Source organism: Poromitra crassiceps, assembly GCF_964638095.1.
Source record: "Poromitra crassiceps genome assembly, contig: HAP1_SCAFFOLD_335, whole genome shotgun sequence".
In the NCBI taxonomy this organism is placed as follows: domain Eukaryota; kingdom Metazoa; phylum Chordata; class Actinopteri; order Beryciformes; family Melamphaidae; genus Poromitra; species Poromitra crassiceps.
The window spans coordinates 143,154-157,048 of record NW_028152069.1 but is presented as its reverse complement, the minus strand read 5'-3'; the positions used below and the strand labels follow the sequence as shown (position 1 = coordinate 157,048).

The window sequence follows — 13,895 nt, the reverse complement described above, 5'->3', positions numbered from 1 at the left end:
AGGCAAATGTTGCAGGCAGCACACTGTTAACAGCCCGTTCACACAGGACGCCGAAGCAACGCTCAACCTAAGCTCCACCTACGCTGAACCCACAAGTTTCATTTAGGCGTCCTTGTTAGAGATGTAACGGTATGAAAATTTCACATCACGATTACCGTGATCAAAATTATCACGGTTATCGTATTATCACGGTATTCGTAAATAAAGTTGCTGAAAATGTTCAAAAAGTACTGAGAGACTCACTGAAATCATTTTACGTTTTATATTGAAAACTCAGACCCAAAAAGGATTGATACACTCACTGAAATCATTTCTCCAAGGCTGCACGTTTGCATCTGGGAGACTGTTGCCAACTTTAGTTGATGGACAGTATTTACCATGTTTTTCAAAGCACTGTAATCACGGTACCACGGTTTTAATGATAATGAAAATTTGAAAGGGTATGGTTATCATAAGGAATTTTATCACGGTTATCATTAAAACCGGTTATCGTTACATCCCTAGTCTCGACGAGTCAATGCAACCCCTAGTGTCTCGTAATCTAATGGTGTTCTGGACGGTTGGGTTGAGGCATGAAGACACTGAAGTTAAAGGTAGAGAAAGCTTACATTCAAGGCTGTTAATTAAAGGTTACAGTACTTAATGCTTTTCCCCCCCAATATTTTATTTTCAGTTTTTATAGAACAGTAAACGAACAAGACAAACGGGATCAGACACAGGAAAAGAAAAAGAAAAAAAATACAGACATCAACATTCAACATGGTGCTACCAGTCGCATAAGGTGCTTATGTATTTGCAAGAGACAACATGCATGCGATCCCATACAGGGGGTCCATGAGATACCCACCGAACAAGCCATCCGCTACCCCCAACCTCAGTCACTAGTCATTGTTAACCTCGTCAAAGTCGGCCCAAAACGGGTCCCTGATAGCCGAGAACCTTTTAAGCGAGTCGGTTCTCAGGGACCTGAGTCTCTCCATGTGTACAACAGAGATCATGTCCATCAGCCACACGTGAAAAGAAGGTGAGGAGGACTTCCATTCCTTCAGAATTTGTTTTTTGGCAACAGTTGTCCCCAGTGTCAGAGATTGTTGCACAGCTGTAGGGAAGTCCAGAGAGGACTCCGAGCAGCCGAAGATGGCGAGTTCTGCCTCCGGCTGCAGGGTTATTTTATAGGCCTTTAGAGTACCAGTCAAATATTTTGGCCCAGAATCCCGTTAAAGAAGGGCAGAACCAGAAGGCATGAGATAGTGTGCCCTCTAGTAGTTACTGCTCATTAAGCAGGTAGCTTATTAACACATTGGGTGCCAGCCATGTTTTCATTCCTGTAGGTAAGTTGTGCCAGGGGTGTTTTTGACGATTCTGGCTCATTTTAAAACAGCCGAGGATTCTTTTCTGTTATGACTTCGTGAACATCAATCATCTAAAAAGAACTAATAGAATGTGTGCTTTCTCTGTCTAAAAGAGTTAGTTTGTAGAGTTAGTAGTTATGTAGATATTAGCCGTTGAGTACAGCATGGTTTTGGCCTCTGAGAAGGAAAGCTGAGAAAAATGTAGTTTTGTGAAATTCAATCAAACAGGCAGAACAGTCACTTTTCACCATTTATTTTTGGCATCAGTGAGACATCAGACATCTGAACAATAGTTGTTTTCAATAATGGAGGAATAATACAAATAATAAAATAAATAAATGTCAAAATAAATACAAAACAAGAGCAGACTCAGCTTTTTTTTTTTTTTTATATAGTTTTTTTTTTTTATAGTTTTTTTCGGTTAGTGATCAAACCGGTTTGGGCTCGTACACCGAATCCAGAACTGCTCCAAAATGTAATGGGTACTTCCTTGGCCCATGTTACACCCATCCACAAAGTTACATGAAAATCGGCAGGTACTTTTTTATGTATTCCTGCTAGCTAGCAAACAATCAAACAAAGAGCAAAAACAATCCCTGGCTGGTTTTATTTTTATTTTTATGACCCATACCTACTCAGCGCCAGCGCCGCTGAGGAAGGTTCTTGTCTGAGTGGTACTCCTCATAGCATCTACCCCTGTGTAATGAGACCCCACATTTGACACACATGTAGCGTGTCTCTTTTCTAACCTTTTTCTTTGCACACATGCTACACCTCCTCGTTGGGGTATCTTTTTTGGGTGTGGCTGGTATGAGGACCATTACATGGCCCGCTAGCTTGACCTCCAGCCTGCATTGAGGGTCCAGGTATGGTCGCCGGGGCATGGTTGCAGGTTGGTCACTGCCCCCCGCCCCCGCCCCCACCTCCTCCCCGCCACCCCCCACCTCCTCCTCGCCAGCCCCCACCTCCTCCCCGCCACCCCCCACCTCCTCCTCGCCAGCCCCCACCTCCTCCCCGCCAGCCCCCACCTCCTCCCCGCCACCCCCCACCACAGGTCTGGTCCATACACCGATAACACTCAGGATGAAATCCAGCAATGTTTCACACTTTCTCTGGCGTTTAGCTGGGTGTTTAGCTTTGTACAGAACAAAGGCGTTATAAAAAGAGATCTGAAACATGTACATGACAAATTTGAAGGGCCACCTGGATGTCTTCCTGGCAAACGGATAGTATGCAATGTTCTGATCCAATCTGTCGACCCCATTCATGTACTTGTTGTAGTCTGCCACACACTTGGGTTTTGTGTGTGCGACCCTCTCTGTGCTGCCTTTCTGCCTGACCTGCACCGTCTCCATCGTGTCGTCGTGCAGCGTGGAGACCATCTTCACGATTCTTTTATCTCGCCAGGCGAGAACCATGGTGCCACCGTTGTGGCGCATGACCGTTTCCCCCAGCTTCACGGTGTGGTTGGTGACTATGGTAGCAGGTGGCTCACCCCTGTTCTTCCTCAGAGTGCCACAGACATGTGTCTGACACTCCAGCAGCTGTGCACACATTCCAACAGAGTTGTAGTAATTGTCCATGTACAAATGGTACCCCTGCCCTGCCAAGTCCCCGAGGAGGAACTCCACCGTCTCGCCTAGGGTGGCCCGCTCACCACAGTACGGCTTCATGTTGTGGCAGTAACCTGTCTGGGAGTCACAGAGGATGTAGGACTTGATCCCATACTTTATGGGTTTTTGTGGGTTGTAGACTTTGAAGGCCAACCGCCCACGCCACAGGAGCATCCCCTCATCAATGCTAATGTTTTGACTCGGTGTGAACATGTCTCTGAACTTTGCTAACAGGTCGTTCAGAACTGGCCGGACCTTGAACAACTTGTCTGCACCATCAACATCAAAATTGTTACTGAAATGGAGGAATCTTGTGAGCAGTTGAAAGCGGTTGCGAGACATGGTTTTGTTGAAGTGGGGGGTAGCAGTCAGTTCATTTGTGGTCCAGTACATGGCCAGTTTAGGCTTCTGGACGATCCCAGTGAGGAAGTATAGTCCCAAGAAGCTCTTGAGTTCTGCCACATCAGTGTCCTTCCACCTCCCAAGCCTCGAATGTGGCAGAGCCTCGCTCACCTGACTGATGCACTGGTGTGCATACAGGTTAGTTTGGACAACAATAGCCTGCAGCAGCTCATCGTCCAGGAAGAGCTGGAAAAAGTCAACTGGTTCAGCAGCACCACCACTATGATGACCCGGTTCAGCTGTGAAGGGGATGTGGGTTGGCTCCCAGTCAACTCCACTCCAGCCTGGACCTGCAGGCCGTTTCCCTCTTCCAGCTCCACTGCCACAATCTGCAAATTATAGAAATACATAATTACCATAAAATAGTGTTTTTTATATGTGTGGTACTGAATGCTGGCTGGAACCTGTGATGTGAAAATAAACCTGATTCTGAGGTGTGCTCTTACCCATTTTCCTGGCACCAGAGGCTGCAGCACCAGAGCCGCTACAGCTGGCTGCCTCAGGCTCATCTTCAGACTGTTCAGAGTCTGAAATAAAAGTAAAATTAATTGACTGACTGCTGGCTTTTGTATAGTCATAGTAATTACATTTCCACAAGTTACACAAGTCATCTCAAACATCGTCTTACCACTGCTCTCTGGAGCTTCGCTCCTCGACGGGGCCCACTCCTCCTCAGAATCCTCCGCGTCTGGAGAAGACTGGAGGTCACTCGACTCGGACTCAGTCGTGAGCCCTGCAGCCGCAGCCGCGACATGCAGAGGCTCACCCCGTTCATCATCCGAGACCTCGGAATCGGTCTCCGGCACAAGCTCGTTTCGGACGGAAAAGAAATCAAGCAGTGATCTCTGATCGGCCGATCGCTTGCGTGCAGCCGCCGAAGACCGCTTGCGTTTGGCCGGCATGGCACAAACACGCCACCCGCTCCCAACTAAACTGAAATAAAACTACTGCTACGACTAACTCAAACTGAACTGAAATAAAACTACTGCTACCACTAGCTCAAACTGAACTGAAATAAGGCTAATCTACCGGCTACCAACTCGATCAAACTGAACTAGAATAAACTGAACTAGAATAAAGGCTAAATACTAAAATGAACTGACGCTAACGCTAAATGTGCTAAGCTAACTACAATGAACACTAACTGTAACTACCGCTAACTATCTATCTAAACAAAGTCTTTATAAAGACTATACTAAACACTACGACTGTACTAACAACTAAATCAACTACGCTAACCAACTCGCTCTAAATCTGACTCTAAATTGCTAAATTGCTGAAATTCTCTATATATAAATCGCTATGTAATTCTGTCTCTGTCTTACTCGCTCAATCTTACCTACACAACCCGCTGATCAAAGAGCCCGCCTTCCCTATATAGAAATCTTTGTTAGAGTACTTCCGGGGCAGCGGGAGAGGTCGGATCCACATTCACATATTGCCCAAGGGCGCCAGCTAGTGGAAACCACTGAAAACGATGTAAGACGAATTAGTCCGTCCTTGGCACTTAAGCGCTGGATTATGTAAGACGAATTAGTCCGTCTCTGGCACTTAATGTGTTAAGGATGAACTAAATGTGAATTAATGTACCCTTATAAAGTGTTACTGCCCCACTTTGCAGGTGTAGTTTGACATCAACTATTAACTAGAGCAGCTTTAAAAGAGGTTCAGCGGGGTGTGTGTGTGTGTGTGTGTGTGTGTGTGTGTGTGTGTGTGTGGTGTGTGTGTGTGTGTGTGCGTGTGTGCGTGTGTGTGTGAGTGGTGTGTGTGTATGGTGTGTGTGTATGTGTGTGTATGTGTGTGAGTGGTGTGTGTGTGTGTGTGTGTGTGAGTGGTGTGTGTGTGTGTGTGTGTGTGTGTGTGTGTGTGTGTGGTGTGTGTGTGTGTGTATGGTGTGTGTGTGGTGGGTGTATGTGTGTGTGTGTGTGCGTGTGCGTGTGTGAGTGGTGTGTGTGTGTGTGTGTGTGTGTGTGTGTGTGTGAGTGGTGTGTGTGTGTGTGTGTGTGTGTGTGTGTGTGTGAGTGGTGTGTGTGTGTGTGTTTTCTACCCTCTCCTGGTCCTTCCAGGGAATGCCACGGAGGCGAGTGTAAAGCTCCAGGTGCTCCCTGGCCGTCAGATCTTCAAACAGTGCGTCAAACTGTGGGCAGTAGCCGATACTCTGCTGGACACGCAACAGCTCCTTCAGGATGCTACACACACACACACACACGCACGCACGCACGCACGCACGCACGCACGCACGCACACACACACACAACATTATTGATTTCGTACCTGGCCTTGGTAGTTATCTAGTTTGACATTATAGAGTGCTTCACAGTATATATATATATTTAGAACACGGCTCTCTTGAATACTCGATTCTGATTGGTCAATCAACAAGATTCACCGGTCATTATTTCTCGACAACCGACCGCTGCTCTGCCACACCTGGATTAATCAGTTGATAAGAGCCTTTTGTCAGCAGACACTACTAATTAGGCCAACCAGTTGCAGCTGTGGTGTCTTGTGTGCCAATTACGAATGAAACCGCTTTGTCGTTGAAAACGCTAATAAAAAATCTATTTGAATAATTATTTTTGTCAGATTATTGAATGATTTAGTTGTAGGCCGTGTTCTAAGGGGGATAATGTATAGTGAGCCGGTGATTACTGGAAATAATGACCTTCAGGTGAATGATTAAGCCGTCCGCTGCGCGTCAGGCTCAATCATTCACCTGTCGGTCATTATTTCGCCAGTAATCACCGGCTCACAATACATTATCCCTTACATATTTAATTTGTCCAAAATGACCAGACACACTACTGCACACTAGAGGTCTGCCCGGGCCTGGAAATGAACCCAGAGCCCACATTCTCTGTGACCATAACGAGCCCTACCCGACCCCAGCCCTAATTGTTTATTTAACCCTACCCGACCCCAGCCCTAATAGACCCTTCTCACGGGGGCCATTTTGTGTCGAGAAGCCAGGGTAAACACAGGTGCAAGCAAAACACTAATGAGGGTTTCCAACTTCCATGATTGGGATTTGGAAACCCTCATTAGTGTTTTGCTTGCACCTGTGTTTACCCTGGCTTCTCGACACAAAATGGCCCCCATGAGAAGGGTCTATTGTTTATTTAACCCTACCTGACCCCAGCCTTAACTGTTTATTTAACCCTACCCGACCCCAGCCTTAACTGTTTATTTAACCCTACCTGACCCCAGCCCTAATTGTTTATTTAACCCTACCTGACCCCAGCCCTAATTGTTTATTTAACCCTACCCGACCCCAGCCTTAACTGTTTATTTAACCCTACCTGACCCCAGCCCTAACTGTTTATTTAACCCTACCCGACCCCAGCCCTAATTGTTTATTTAACCCTACCTGACCCCAGCCCTAACTGTTTATTTAACCCTACCCAACCCCAGCCCTAATTGTTTATTTAACCCTACCTGACCCCAGCCCTAACTGTTTATTTAACCCTACCTGACCCCAGCCCTAATTGTTTATTTAACCCTACCTGACCCCAGCCCTAACTGTTTATTTAACCCTACCTGACCCCAGCCCTAATTGTTTATTTAACCCTACCCGACCCCAGCCCTAACTGTTTATTTAACCCTACCTGACCCCAGCCCTAACTGTTTATTTAACCCTACCTGACCCCAGCCCTAACTGTTTATTTAACCCTACCTGACCCCAGCCCTAACTGTTTATTTAACCCTACCTGACCCCAGCCCTAACTGTTTATTTAACCCTACCTGTCCAATACCCAGAATCGGGTCTCGGGTCCCGTCAGGTTCGGGTCGTGTAGCAGGCCTCTGCTGCACACCACACATAATAATCCATAATAATACATACATGTATGATGCTGCTTTCTTGCATTCTGCTTGGACATTCAGCGTAGTCTCTGTATATAAGTTGGTGCATACGGTATTTCTGGACAAATGTCAGTATCAGGCGATCTACAGTATCGCTCAGTATAGTGCATGCTAAAGTGTTGACATGGAAGGCCGGAGGTTGACCTGGACAACTCCCCAAAACCGGGTGTATTCCTGTACAGTGAAAGGGCCTGTCCTCCCGGTATTGTACCTGTTTCCACTGATGAAGGCCTCCCCTCCTGTGGTGCTCTCGTCGCCGGTAAGCATTTTAAAGGTGGTGGTCTTCCCGGCTCCGTTCACCCCCAGCAAGCCAAAGCATTCGCCGGGACGAACGCCCAGACACAACCTGTCCACGGCCAGGATATGACCCATCTTCCTGGACTTGTAGACCTGAGCGAGAAGGCAAAGAGTGCACGCAGATGAACGTCACATGAACAGTTCACATCTTTTTCAGATTTTGTTGTGATAAGTTAACACTATTTTAACATGCGAAAAATGTAAAGTGTCGTACAGTAATAATTGTTGATATGACAGTCAAACTCAATCTAATCAGGGGAGTTTATCCACAATAACAAAGTTGATAGGTCTGTTTCAGCTTGATCTCGTGGTAATTGCCCAATCAATACTCGATTTCAACAGGCTGTTTAAGTGTGATTTCTTCTAGTGTTTATTTACCGTGAGCCAATCGGACAACCCATTCAAGAATTATTGATGTTTAAGTAAAGTGTGCATTTCACACTAATTGCCATGAGATACAATTTTAACTTCCAGTGATTTGAAAACTGCAGCAGTCAATATTGCGATTTGGATATTGTTTTTGTATTAACTGTGGCGACCTTTGTGAGGTTGTCGATCTTCAGCATGTCGTTGTCGGCGTCTCCTCGCAGCACTCTTCGCCTCTCACAAGCAACGTCTACATCAACATCCTCTATCGGCTGGCAGCTGACTGGCACTCTCCTGGATCAACACACACACACACACACATTTCTACTCGGGCACTAACTTATTCCTGTAACCGTACATTGTATACTCACTTGTTAAACTTACACAGCACTTTATGTAAACAGGGAGCACTTGGCAATGACAGCTTATTCTTGAAGGATAAATCCACCCTACTGGACATACTGTTTCACTGTTATGTCATCGATATTTTCTGATGAGCTGCTGTAGTTTCGTTTTTTGGTGTACACATTTCCCCTGAACTTGCCTTGTCTACTTCAATTTCAGTTAGTGCATTTTGCGCCGCATTTGGCTAGTAGTGCACTGCATTTCCCAGAATGCATTTCAACAACCCCCTAGCAAACTCACTTGGACTTGTTGCATCCAGCTGTGGGTTTTACATGCAAGTAGAGAGAGCAATTCATAGCATTCAGTTGCATCATCACATGGCCATCTTGATGGGAAAATAACAGGTGATTGTAATAAATTCACAAATGATCACAATCAATCACATAGCAAACACAGCCAATGAGCTGTGTGTATTGTAAAGCGCCATATTGGTAGGAAATAAGTTAAGTTAAGTTAGTTGAGTTATTATTGTTTTTATTAATTATTTTTAATAGTACTGCACTGTTTATATTTACTAACTTTTATACTGTTTTATTTTTTCTAACATGTATTCTTGTTTATTGTAATGATTATGCTCTTGACCTGCCTGGGGAATACAGAAATTAGCCTCTTGGCTAACACATTTACATTTAAGTGTGAACTAAAATGTTGATTGACTTGTACTGTCCCCCGCCAAATTAAATAAATAAGTAAATAGATTTAATCAGATTCCATTGTACACGTGTACACACAAAGCAGTATGTTATATGTCATGTTATTTATAATAAACCAACATGCTAACACACTCACAGAGGTTTATTTATATACACCAACATGCTAACAGACTCACGGAGGTTTATTTATATACACCAACATGCTAACAGACTCACAGAGGTTTATTTATATACACCAACATGCTAACAGACTCACGGAGGTTTCCTGAGGAAGTTATACTGGCACAGGATGGTGATGAGGAAGCCGACAAAGCCCTCGATTGTCATGGCAACGAGTCCTCGAGTCACGATGTCCCACTCAAATGGAGACTTCATCTTGTCAAACTGGCCTGAAAACACAGATTCAGTGTCTGTTTAACAAGACACCATCAACTGAAAAGCAGACAGGGAGGACCTGAACAGGGCCGGTTCCAGAACAAGATGACTAGGGATGCATCCTAGATAGGAAGGGGTGCACATGCACCGGCCAACCCGGGTGGCTGGCCGCCCGAAAAATTTGACATGTTATTTTACTAAAAATAATGCATTTTACCATCATTTCAAATAGAATGATACCAGCCAAGCAAGAATATTTCAAGTGTTTCAAGTGCTTTACTGAAATATTTGGACCATATAATGATAATACAATTATCTCAACCTTAAAATGTTACATATAGGTTCTAAAAAGCCATACATTCACATCAAAGAACAAAGAAAAACAACAATTATAATTCAAGTTTAAACAGTAAGTGTGCAGCTGCAGCATGGAGATTTCATTGTACCTTTGGTTAAGACCAAATAATCTCTTTAAATGCTGTAAAGTGTTTAAGCAAAGAATATTGCAACATAAGTATTTCAGAACATACAACACTCTACTAGGCTACATTATCTTTTATTATTATGACATAATTTCCCCCCCCCCCCCCCCCCACTCTTTTCAACTGAGCATGCAGACAATTAAAATAAGGGTGCAATGCGTGCTTTTGCACCCCTGTAAAACCGGGCCTGGACCTGAAAAAGGACTGCACTGAAAACCAGCCCTGGGTGACATCCCACAGACACGCACACATTCATTTCCAAAATGATGAAGCATTCTATAATTGTGTTTACACTAAATGCATTCGTACATTACATTGTCATAGATGTATTTTTGATGCTGCCTCAAGAAAAATTGTAAACATTGAAATGGCGATATTTAGGATTTGGCTTGAAACTAATGTCTCAAACCTTTTGAGGCTTACAATTAGTCACATAAGACCCTAAATTACATAGTTAGGTTTTCGGTTTATGTACCTACAGGCCCGTCTGAAGTTTGCCAATGAACACCTGAGGTGCCAATGAACAGGTAATATCATCTTATGACATCACTGATGATGTCATAGGCACTGATGATGTCATTCTACTGTCAGTCATAGTGATGTCATAAGAGCAAAATCATCTTATTACCTTACCTATTTTGGCGTAGTATTCGTTGATGTACTCATTGTAGGCCATCTCCATCAGGCCGTGGCCGAGGTTGTAGTTGGGGAAGATGAGGAAGCAGGACTTCAGGTAGCTGTTGACTCTTTTCAGATCCTGGAGGAGAAACCGAGGGAGTGAAGGAATACGTACAGAAGCACCCACAGGCTAACTCTGATAGTGCTGCAACACAAAACCACCTCGTTCTATTCCACAATGCTCTATTTTGGAGGGAGGGGGAGGATCTGTGAAATTGTTCCCATTTAGTCCTAATGTGTGTTCTTTCTTGACCCTAGAACACTAACGTCGGGTGATTTTCACCCGGACAATTGAATTTGCGTGATTTTCATTGTCTTGCTGCTGTCTGAGGTGGGCGGGTCCTTAGGTACCTTCAGGATGCTCACTGACGTCATTGAATGTAAGTTTGTTTCCCTGCTCCCATTCATGGTTTTTTCTACCGGCTACGTGTTCGGGTGATTTTCACCCGACGTTAGTGATAGAGGGTAAAATATCTTCGGGTTAGGGTTAATGGTATTGTGGTGACTTTTTTTTTTTTTTTCACCACACAAGTCCCATGAATGGGTGGACCGAAGGAGAAGTTGGGAGCTCCTGTTTTGTTTTGTTTTTTAAATTTTTATAACGATTACCTCATTTTTCCCGAATTTGACATATTTTTTATAGTGTCCCCCATAATATACTTTTTTGTGTTTTTTGTGATATTTCACATTTAAAAACAAAAGAAGAGTACCTCAATTTGCCATGTATTGTTGTACTTTAAGATATTTTGATGAGAAGTATGTTTTATGGGGTATATTGCATCGGGTGAAATACACCCAACGTTAGTGATGGTGTGACTTTAAATCACGTTAGTGAGTTAGTTAGGTCTTAGCTGATGAAGACTGTGTAGTGATGCACAGCAGGTAGCCTTCATCAGCGTTGATGCTGTGCTGCACAAGACCTTATTAAACGCACGAAGGACATTGTGGAGTGCTGCTGGCCTTTTCTCCTTTTTTAAGTTTCTACCTTGGCCCTGCACCTTGATTTACTTTATTTTGGAGTGTGCACGCTGCTGCTGTTTTTTAATTTGCAATTGTGCCATATGTCATTTAGCATACAATTCGAATGCAATCCAATGCAACTACATGTTACTACTAACACAAGCTTCTTATAGACACGTTAACTAGAGTGTAAATTACCATACTTGTTTACAACAAGACGGTTACACCTTGGTCGCACCAGGCCCGTCTGCGCAGCGTTCCGTCTGCGCCGCGGTTTTGCTCCGTCTTCTGCACGTCGGCATGTCCCACCGCACGCGCTTCAGAAGCGGAGCGCTTCCGAGCGCTGCCTGCCAGCTGGATACAAGATCGCGCGGGATTTACGAGATCGCGCGATACTGTGTGTACAATGGGGTGGATGTAAAGAGCACAACACACAAACAACACAGTCTGTCGTTGACTTGCTTTTGATTTGGTCATTTTCCCTTGATTGTTGTGCTTCTACCATGGGTAAGTAAGTAGGCTGAAATTATTTCTTAATTTGTCATACAGTGCCTGTTAGCAGCAGGAGAACTCTTGCATTTCTTCGTCTACTTGAACGACTACAGGGGGAGAGGGGGAGAAGGAGTCGGTATTGGGTCTGCACACGTTTTTATTATGAAAATCTACCGGATTCTCGTGCAGTTGCTGTGTCTGACTTCCGGGCTGAACGATCTGCTCTGTGCAGCTTGACGCAGCTTCCAGGCGTCATCCGTGAAAAATAGAACTGCCGCGTATCTTTAGCGGAGCGGGGCGTCGAGCCGCTTCTGATGCGCGTTGTTGCGTGCCTGGTGGGATCACACACGTTGACTAAAATGCCCGCGAGCAGCTCCGACGAGCGCGTCGGAGCCGGAACGCGTACCTGACGTTCCTGGTGGGACTTCCCCATTAGCTGACCTGATACTACGGTTAGCTAGCTAACACGCTGATTATCTAAACACAAAATCAATTAGACATATCAATGGTAGAATGATCAGTTCCTAGTCAAAAACCACACAGATATTATGTATGAATATCTATTTAGTTCTATTGAAACGGGCCAAGTTGTACATTTAGAAACACAATCAGCTGTTCACAGTCGCTGTTGAACATAAGCAACCTCTGAAGAGTACGCCAGCGCTTTGGAGATGGTTGGGAAGCAGATTTGTCTCAGGCAAAATAAAAAGCTGCAGTAACGAGGGTCAAACTGACCTTGTCATGCTCAAAGAGCTTGAGAAGGAAGGTCGCCACCGTGGCAGTGATGCCTATGAAGAGGTTGATGACAATGAGGAAGACATAGGCAGTGCTGGGAACCTCGAACCAGAAGGAGGCAGGGTACATGATGGGAGTGATGGACCACCTGGAACAATCAGAGAGTCAAACTTGACTGGTATAGCACATTTCATATACTGTGCAGGGAAACTCATTGCACTTTACATCAAAACAGCAAACCACACACAAACACATCCGCCATGCAACTCTGTCATATGATGAAAATATACCCATGTCAAATCAAGAAAATATAGGACTTAATATTGTCAAGGACCTCATGATATGATTTGATATGATTGCATACACACAGTACTTGAATTATGTATATACAGTATATATTTTACTGACATTTCCAGTGATAATGATTTCGTATTTTTAATTCATGATTATGTGCATTATTGATATGGATCACAAAAAATGCTGATGCTGAGCAGTTGGTATTGCTTATCAGTTTACAGCAGGTGAAGATACCATGATAGGCCATTTCAATTTACATTCAAATATTAATTCGACCTATGTGAATTCGGGATTGGAGACAGGCGATTATGAATTATGCATTAGTGATCATAACTGTAATCAAGGGGACAGCCAGCGCCTCAGCCTTTTTTTCTAGGTCACGCGAGCGGGGAGAGATATTTTTCATCTTATTCATCGTTAATTACCATATAAATGAGGACAAGGGGGAGCGTGGCCTGCGGTGGCGTCAAATTCACACAAATCGGATGACTTTTGAGCATTTTCCTCTTGAGAAACTTCAAGGGGGAAGTAAAAAACAACGCTTTCTACTCTCTCTTTAGCTTAACCATATGAAACATTTTACTGTGGCATGAAAACCTCTAAACTCGCTTCACTTTTGGTTTTCACCTTCTGCGCAAATTCAAACTCCAACAGTCAAAAAACATGGCGGCGAGAAATACTATCGGTATCATAATTTCTTTCCACTGTATTAGAAGTAACGTACTGTTGCTCAGCCAAAGAGGAAGGAGGAATATTCTGTTGATTGTTTTATTCATGGGAACTGGAAGACTCAATCACATTAGACATGTTCAGAATGGTTCACTCATTCACTCACTCACTATTCCACATGTAGTGTTTAGTGAACTATGGGGAACGATCAAAAATTAATAAATCATACTCTTCCGCGTAATAAAATAGTCCCTCCTG

General features: G+C 44.1%; 1 protein-coding gene across 1 annotated transcript in view; it reads right to left on the bottom strand.

Annotated features, from left to right (window-relative positions):
• LOC310771067 (ATP-binding cassette sub-family A member 2-like) overlaps nucleotides 1–13,895 on the bottom strand; it is a gene marked incomplete at both ends in the record, with an annotated part of 76,823 nt that overhangs the window by 43,513 nt on the left and 19,415 nt on the right. Inside the window, 8 exons of the mRNA XM_083663745.1 lie at nucleotides 2,949–3,696; nucleotides 3,814–3,883; nucleotides 5,415–5,556; nucleotides 7,440–7,618; nucleotides 8,065–8,185; nucleotides 9,206–9,333; nucleotides 10,435–10,563; nucleotides 12,672–12,819. Of these exons, the coding sequence (XP_083519871.1) occupies nucleotides 2,949–3,696; nucleotides 3,814–3,883; nucleotides 5,415–5,556; nucleotides 7,440–7,618; nucleotides 8,065–8,185; nucleotides 9,206–9,333; nucleotides 10,435–10,563; nucleotides 12,672–12,819 (1,665 nt within the window). The remainder of the gene's footprint in view (nucleotides 1–2,948; nucleotides 3,697–3,813; nucleotides 3,884–5,414; nucleotides 5,557–7,439; nucleotides 7,619–8,064; nucleotides 8,186–9,205; nucleotides 9,334–10,434; nucleotides 10,564–12,671; nucleotides 12,820–13,895) is intronic.